This window comes from Pangasianodon hypophthalmus, chromosome 17 (genome assembly GCF_027358585.1).
Source record: "Pangasianodon hypophthalmus isolate fPanHyp1 chromosome 17, fPanHyp1.pri, whole genome shotgun sequence".
NCBI lineage: Eukaryota > Metazoa > Chordata > Actinopteri > Siluriformes > Pangasiidae > Pangasianodon > Pangasianodon hypophthalmus.
In genome coordinates this window covers 15,418,142-15,426,902 of record NC_069726.1, presented here as the reverse complement: position 1 = coordinate 15,426,902, position 8,761 = coordinate 15,418,142, and the positions used below count along the sequence as shown (strand labels likewise).

At 37.8% G+C, this 8,761-nt stretch overlaps 1 protein-coding gene across 2 annotated transcripts; it reads right to left on the bottom strand.

The window, feature by feature from the left end:
- Nucleotides 1-2,738: 2,738 nt before the first annotated feature.
- Nucleotides 2,739-5,897, bottom strand: c17h5orf63 (chromosome 17 C5orf63 homolog). Of its 2 annotated transcripts, none has more exons than XM_026941988.3 (4): nt 5,776-5,897; nt 4,574-4,683; nt 4,419-4,475; nt 2,739-3,061 (listed from the first exon to the last, which is right to left on the bottom strand). In XM_026941988.3, the coding sequence occupies exons 2-4, from the start codon at nt 4,679-4,681 to the stop codon at nt 2,891-2,893; spliced, it is 336 nt and encodes a 111-aa protein (XP_026797789.1). In that variant the 5' UTR covers nt 4,682-4,683; nt 5,776-5,897; the 3' UTR covers nt 2,739-2,890. The 2 variants fall into 2 exon arrangements, with proteins under 2 accessions (XP_026797789.1, XP_026797790.1); XM_026941989.3 differs by lacking the exon at nt 5,776-5,897 and adding an exon at nt 5,481-5,769.
- Between the last annotated feature and the right edge of the window lie 2,864 nt (nt 5,898-8,761).

Genomic DNA, 8,761 nt, shown 5'->3' with positions numbered 1-8,761 from the left:
TGTATACTGTGAGCTACTGTGTAACTAAATTCCTTGTAAGTGTAAGCATACTTGGCCATTAAAGCCTGATTCTGATTCTGAAGTTGTATTGTATATAAATGTGTGTATAAAATATGAATATTCCTGTGTACATAGTAATTTGAAGGCTATATACAAAACTTAATGCTTTCCAAATTTACACTATATGGCCAAAAGTGTGTGGACACTTGATCTTCATATCCATACCATATGTGTTCCTTCCCCATATTGTTGCCACAACGTTGGAAGCACATTGTACAGGATGTCTTTGTATGCTGTAGCATTACAATTTCCCTTCACTGGAACTAAGAGGCCCAAACCTGTTCCAGCATTACAATGCCCATGTGCACAAAACAAGGTTTATAAAGACATGGTTTGCCAAGATTGGAGTGGAGCTGTTATAGTAGCAAAGGAGGAATAAATCTGGAATGGGATGTTCCGAAAGCACATATGGATGTGATGGTCAGGTGTCCACATACTATGGCAATGTACTATACATTTAAAAATTTCAGTGATGTGCTTTTCTGTTGTGGTCACCACATTTGGGACTAAATTTCTGGCATTTTCTGCATTATGCAAATGTAATTATAATTGAAAGATGACTAAAATTATTCACCTTACTGTGGAATAGAGTAAATAGTACATTGACAAACTGTGAGCCTTATGCATGTTCCCTTAAACTTCCAATTCCACTAGCAGAAAACCTGTCAAATTTGTATGTATATATTTACTGTATCTCATACACATCCCCTCTCCCTATTCTGGGAGTGCCTCGAAGCATTTAAGAGCACAGAATCTTACCAGCTCTTTGTATCTGGGTGGGTAAAGGACTGAAAGGGGCCAAAAAGTCAAACAAACACTGACAAACCACATGAAAGCATTGTGTGGTGGGCTGCAGTGATGACTCTATAAACCAAAAATTGTAGATATTTTAATATGTTTGAACTGTCTGAGTTTTAAGCTTTTGAATTATTCATCAGTTTGTGTCTTCCTCTTCTTCTTGGTTCCTCTTTATTAGCGTAATATACAGTAAGTTTCAAACATTAGTAGTATTTTTTTCACTGCAGAGCTTCAGAATGAACTGTTAATAAAACTGCTAATATTGCAAAATGGGAGTTATTTTCTTCCCACTTCGACCACCATTGTCCATGCTTTTGCTTATCTTTTGTGCATCTATTATTTTTTCTACCCTTTTACATATTTTCAAGCTCTCAACCATTCAATTTAGCAGACAGATCCAGACAGAACTGTCAAATATTCCTCAGGACACAGTTTAAAAAATTCAATTGTACAACATGCCTTTTTCACTTAAGTGGTTGCAATAAGATGTCTATTTGCGTGCAACCCAAAACTTAGCCCCAGAAGTAGAATAAACAGAATATTTTCCCAGACCCTTAAAGTGTAAGACAAATTTAACATGTTAACAGGCCTATGTTTGCCAGGTAAACACAATTACCTGAACCTCTCATGCATCATTTCCAAATCTTAATGCTTATTATTCAGTAACTACATGGAAAACAATGCAAAAATTGTTAAGCTAAGCTATTCATTTGGGTGACTAATGTGACAAGTGAAGTGTAGAATTGTACACAGTTTAGGAGGTTAATATGTCATGGTGTGTATGACCGCATTTTAACCACAATGGCCTTCCATATGCGCCTCCTACTGGCTTTTTTACCCAGCACTTCTTCAGCAACACAATTAAGCATGACCAGTTGTTACAAAGCTGCACAGAATTAAGAGATTCTTCAAACATAATATGGGGTATTGGGTCTCTCAGAAATCTATGAGCTTCAGAGACAAACCATCAAATAAATGCAAAATCTCAAATGACAAAATCTGTAAACTAATGTTAATGTACTTAATACAAATATGACAAATTAGACCAGATTGAAGTTTTCAAAGGTACTGTGGGGTCCAAAAATCTGAGACCACTTTGAAAATCTGGGACATTTTAAAAACTGTTTGAAACAAAGAAAGTAAATGTTTAATATCTTGAATATTTAATAAGAAAATGTGCTTACTAAGCAAATATTTAGTAAGCAAATGTGTGATATTGACCATGTTAACTGCTTTGTACAAAAGGTCAGATTTTCCTCATGTCTAATCTCTTCTATTGAAGCATGTTTTTAGATGACACTCTGATGGATTTGATCTAAAATGAATCATAAAGTTTTGCACAAACTTGTAGAGTCCATGCCAGCTCGAGTACACACTGTCATTAAATCAAAAAGCGGACATAGCAAATACTAAGAAACTCTGAAATTCATGCAAATTCATGGTCAAAGATTGTACTTCTAAGTTGTTGATAATATGTATTAATAAAATATTGTAATGAACATTGTTGTATTAGAAAACAATGCAAAATAGAAGCATTTTCAGTAGTGCTCTCAGACTTTTGGGCCCCACTGTATATTCTGTCCTTTTACTACTCATTTTTTTTTTTTTTTTTTTTTAATGATTTATATTTACTTATGTACTTTTTCTGAAATGGCAGATTATGTGTCTTGTAGTCTGAAAATCTTTTTTATATAATGGCAGTCCAAACATTTTTAACAAATCACTAAGACCACTCTTGATCATTTCCATATCTATATCCATTTCACCACTATATCATCTTGGTTAATCCTAGGTCAAGCTCTGAATCCATTAAGATAACAACTACTTACAGATTACAGTAGTGGTATTCCTCATCCTTCACCAGTACCCACAACTCAATATTTTATTTTCCATATATATTTAACAATAATGATATATTTAATTACAAAAAACCCAACAAAATACCAACCAAGCACAAAAACTGAGGCAATAGAGTTACTTCTCACCAAAAACGTTACAGAATATTACAGGTTTATGCAACATTTGAGAATAATTAAACTGATTCTTTCTCTGATTTGGCCAGCCGCATTTCCAGGACTTCTGTGTTCACACGATGCATCATCAAAAACTGTCCATTCAGATGAAACACTGGGATGTCGTACTTGTATCTGTCAAACCACACACTGTTCTCAGGAAGAGTAATGTCAACCTCCTGCAATACAAACTTAACAAGAGCAACAAACAGTGTGAAACTGATGTACAATTGTGCTCAGTTGTGAAAATGTGCTCATACACTATATTACCAAAAGTATTCGGTCACCTGCCTTGACTCACATATGAACTTAAGTGCCATCCCATTCCTAACCCATAGGGTTCAGTATGATGTCGGTCCACCTTTTGCAGCTATTACAGCTTCAACTCTTCTGGGAAGGCTGTCCACAAGGTTGAGGAGTGTGTTTATAGGAATTTTTGACCATTCTTCCAAAAGCGCATTGGTGAGGTCACACACTGATGTTGGTCGAGAAGGCCTGGCTCTCAGTCTCCGCTCTAATTCATCCCAAAGGTGTTCTATCGGGTTCAGGTCAGGACTCTGTGCAGGCCAGTCAAGTTCATCCACACCAGACTCTGTCATCCATGTCTTTATGGACCTTGCTTTGTGCACTGGTGCACAGTCATGTTGGAAGAGGAAGGGGCCCGCTCCAAACTGTTCCCACAAGGTTGGGAGCATGGAATTGTCCAAAATGTTTTGGTATCCTGAAGCATTCAATGTTCCTTTCACTGGAACTAAGGGGCCAAGCCCAACTCCTGAAAAACAACCCCACACCATAATTCCTCCTCCACCAAATTTCACACTCGGCACAATGCAGTCCGAAATGTACCGTTCTCCTGGCAACCTCCAAACCCAGACTCGTCCATCAGATTGCTAGATGGAAAAGCGTGATTCATCACTCCAGAGAACGCGTCTCCACTGCTCTAGAGTCCAGTGGCGGCGTGCTTTACACCACTGCATCCGACGCTTTGCATTGCACTTGGTGATGTGTGGCTTGGATGCAGCTGCTCGGCCATGGAAACCCATTCCATGAAGCTCTCTGCGTACTGTACTTGGGCTAATCTGAAGGTCACATGAAGTTTGGAGCTCTGTAGCAATTGACTGTGAAGAAAGTCGACGACCTCTTTGCACTATGCGCTTCAGCATCCGCTGACCCCTCTCCGTCAGTTTACGTGGCCTACCACTTCGTGGCTGAGTTGCTGTTGTTCCCAAACTCTTCCATTTTGTTATGATAAAGCTGACAGTTGACTGTGGAATATTTAGGAGCGAGGAAATTTCACGACTGGATTTGTTGCACAGGTGGCATCCTATGACAGTTCCACGCTGGAATTCACTGAGCTCCTGAGAGCGGCCCATTCTTTCACAAATGTTTGTAAAAACAGTCTGCATGCCTAAGTGCTTGATTTTATACACCTGTGGCCAGGCCAAGTGATTAGGACACCTGATTCTGATCATTTGGATGAGTGACCGAATACTTTTGGTAATATAGTGTATGTATTACTGGCTTACCGGAAGAGTGTTAATATCTTACCCTATGTTTATATGGTTCAAGCACTTCTTTTGCTTCATCACACAAGGGACATGGATCCTGTCAAAAAAATTGGTAATTATATTGCAGTAGATTTTTGTAGCACAAATCAGATACTCTAATATAATCATAATTACTTTAAAAGTTTGTACATTTACCTTTGTGAAGAGAGTTAAAATAGGTAAAGACCTCTGTGAACAAGAGGTCCTGATGAATCGAGAGGGAGTTTTTATGTGGTGAAGAAGTTTTGGAAGTAGTGTGAACATGTCTGTAAAAGAAATCAGATCCTTTACATGAACACTGTCCCAGAAAACATGTCTGTCTGGGCCCAGGATGGGTAGGTGTGGGTTTACTGTGGGGCAGTATGGATAGGGCAAACCCACACTAATCCCACATGGGCCCCATAGCAGTTTTGCCCTTTGGGGCCCCTATGTGGGCTTTCTGTGGGCAAAACCACAGTTGGGCTTGCCTATAGAAAACCCACACAGGCCCCTAAGGGTTAGCCTATTCAGGGCCCACAGCAGTTTTGCCTTTTTGGGTCCCCAAGAGGGTTTTCTGTGGTCAACCCACTGCGTTCTTGCCCACGACTAAAATCAATGTGGATCAAATAATATTATGCATTACACACGTGACTGTGTATTCTGCAAGACCAACAATGAATAAATAGGCCACAGGTGAAATATTTTAAAGACGTTATTTCATTATACAATAAAACTTCAGTGGGCCTGTTGCCTGCTCTGTTAAGGAACACAGTTGAGGAGGTTCAAGTTATTAAAAGCTGCCAGAACATTAGAGGAACGTTCACCGAGCCATCACTGGTTACCGCAAGGACAGTTAAAGGTTACGGGAACGTTCTCTGAACCACAACGTGCACTAAATGCGTTATATTTCCGTACAAAAAAAAAACAAAAACAAAAAAAAACCTCTCCTCGAAACCGAAGGGGAACTAAATAAGATCTGTTTTCATAACGTTTTGGCAACCAAAAACAAACGTCCCCAGAACTTTAAGAAACCAAGTACGGTTCGTTGGGAATGTATACAATATAAACACTGCACTCCGCTCACCCACGTGGATTCAATCACTTCCGGGTCGTTACAGACTTCAGCACGAGTAGCGTGGTATGTGTAAATTTAACTAAACTTACAGTAACAGTAAAATTTATAGAATTAATAATACTTTCATCAATAGTACGTGTAAAAGAAATAATTTTAGCACCGCGCTGCGTCCAACAAAAATGAAACAGACACAAACTTGCACCAGGTGTTTAAGACAATATCATATACTCTATTCCGACATTTTAAATATCCAACAGCAAGAGCAAAACATGTCAATGACTTTACTGACTACCCTTTCTCTCACCTTAAGCGCACATGATCTAGTGCATGAAATGAGGGGCGTGGCTTGCTGCAAAAACAGCACTTCCTGTTAAATGTAGTAGCTCATTGGTCAACAGAGCTGGCAATCATCTTCCTGACCCGGCTTTTAATATTTGCTGGGTTTTGCGGTTAATGTAGTACATTTTGCGCAGATCCAAGAATAATAACAATCTTGTGCATGATGTGCATCATTTTTCTACCATTTATATGTACAATTTTATATGTAAAATAATAATTAAAAAAGAAACAAAAACAAAAACAAACAAACAAACAAACAAACCCAGAAAACTTTTAGAAAACATTTGTAATAAGCTATCCAGTGTGGAAATGTTGAATATTTTATTATTATTATTATTATTATTATTATTATTATTATTATTACTATTTATTATTTTATAAATTAGATTTAAAAAGAACAAAAAAGTAAGACGTCATGATTTTCATGATAATGAAAAACTATGTGTTTTATTCATTAAACTGTCAAAATGAAAGACTCTCCTCAAATGTTATTGTTTCTAATATTTAATCTTAGTGACAATGTCAGAGTTCCTCTACTCTCATGCACAATACCCAAACAATCTAAATTTTTTTCATGCCACTCAAATCTCTCCTTGTCTGAATAAAAGAAATCTGTGATAGATTATCGTAAATTACAGTGCTTACCATATCAGCCAGTATAATAATGCCATAGTTTGTATTAAGCTAGTAGAAGAGGTTAAGGGGAAATATGAGAATAGTTTGTTAGTTTGCTGGTATGTTGCAAGTGTCAGTCAGTCAACAATGTTGGCTTCAGTCCATTCTGTTATTTAAACTTTCCCTTTTTATGATGCGATTCATTTTTATTTTTTTAGGTTTCTTGGATTTTTCAGAGTAAACCATTGTTGGTAATGGTAGAACTTTTGGTTGTTTCCATATCAATATCTTGGATATTCATAGCTTCATCTTCTAATTCATTAACAACAATAACAACAACAACTATGTTCACATTGCTTAAACAAATGAACACTTCTTGTTGTAGCCTACAGCGCAGGTCATTCACAATCTTTCTCAGAGCACGTTTTGTGCTAATAGCTATGGGGATACAAAGCCAAATTACGTGAAGTGTTCTTTAAGAAATTGCTTACATCAGCTTTAATGTCACTACCAATAATTCAGTTGTGCTAACTATGTAGTACTCCTTGTCTGTTTAATGTGACTGGATGAGCTGCTCGAGGTTGAATAGGTGGTCATAAATTTGACCTTGGTTCTGATGTCATTAACATTAACACCAAGTGCACTGTACTTGCAGCTTAGCTTTATAGACTGGTAAGGGAAAGGTACTGACCCTAAACACATGAGAAGGATTACACTCAATTCTCATTTTAAACAGTCAATTTGTGTGTCAGCCACTGTGCTTCCCGTGCTGTCATAGACTTAAAGCCTAATCCTTCTGTTATGCTTGTGCTTCCCAAAGTGACACCCGTTGGTTCATGCTGTACAGCCACAGGGTCTGGAATTTAATGATTTTTTAATGGCATGATGATTGCTAAGATACAGTTGTTATAGTATTTATATTATTAGAGTAATAAAAGCCTAATTAAATTACATTGTATAACACAATTTTTATTGCTGGGTAGTAAGTGTTATTTTCTAATTGCTTATGCCTCAAAAATAGAGAAAATGGCTATTAATCCCCTCATACTTTGCTTTTGTGACCAGGACATTGGTATTTTGAAATGTACCTATTTTCATTGGGTGAATCTGCATCTTTTTGTTTACACAAATTCAGAAAAAAATGATCACAAAAGATTTAGAAATGAGTATTTTTTTTTTAGATTTACTGTATGAATATATGTTAAATCACTTTCACAAGCAGCCCCCAAATGTAGTCTCCCATCGTACTCCCGTTATATTGTCCTTGGTATCAGCATTCAAAGTCCAGTATATCCTGGTGGAAGCGCTCGTCTCGCTCCTCTAAGTATACTCTCATGTTGAACTCCTTGAATTTATCAAGAGGAGCATTAAGGATATGGACATTGAGAGACATCCTGCAGCCCATTGTGCCATAGTTCTTTGCCAGAGTTTCAACCAGCTCCACATAGTTTTTGGCTTTGTGATTATCCAGAAATCCCTGAACCACTGTGACAAAGCTGTTCCAGCCCGCTTTCTCCTTCCTAGTGAGCTTCTTGGGGAACTCCTTACGCTCGAGGATCTTCTTTATCTGTGGTCCGATAAAGACAGCGGCTTCGACTTTTGCCTCAGACAGTTTAGGAAAGAAGTCTTGGAGGTACTTGAAGGCTGCCGACTCCTTATCTAGATCTGTGACAAATTTGATCATCATCATCAGCAGCAGCAGCACCTTCTGGGGGTCCGCCAATGGCTCCCACTTGACGTTGCTCCTCCCCACAGAGAACTCGGTCCGCTGTGGCCAGTCCCACCTTTGGTAGTCTGCCTTGGTGTACCTGCTGTCCCAAAGACAAAGATAGCAGAGAAACTTGGTAAAACCTCCTTGGAGACCCATCAGGAATGCCACCATTTTGAAGTCTGATGACCTCCCAGCCATACTCATCATACCTCAAGGCGGTCAGAAATGTCTTGATGCTGTTGTAATCCTCTTTGAGGCCAGAAAAAAAAACATTTTGAAATTTACCTGTTTGACACAAATTTGCCTGTTTTCTCACTGAAAATAGGCACATCTCAAAATACCAATGTCACAGAAGCAAAGTTTGGGGGGAATAATAGCCATTTTCTAAACTTTTGTGATATAAGCAATTAGAAAATAACACTTACTAGCAAAGAAAAAAAATTGTTACATAGTGTTATTAGTCTAGTAACTGACACATCACTATTCATCACTTGTCACTATTGAGTGGGTTATGTAATTATGCCACATTAACGTGTTACTTTTATGAAGTTGTTCATGTTAATTAAATTCATTTAATGTTATTTGTATAAAGCTTTTGCCAAAAGGCGTAGTAGCAATACAGCTT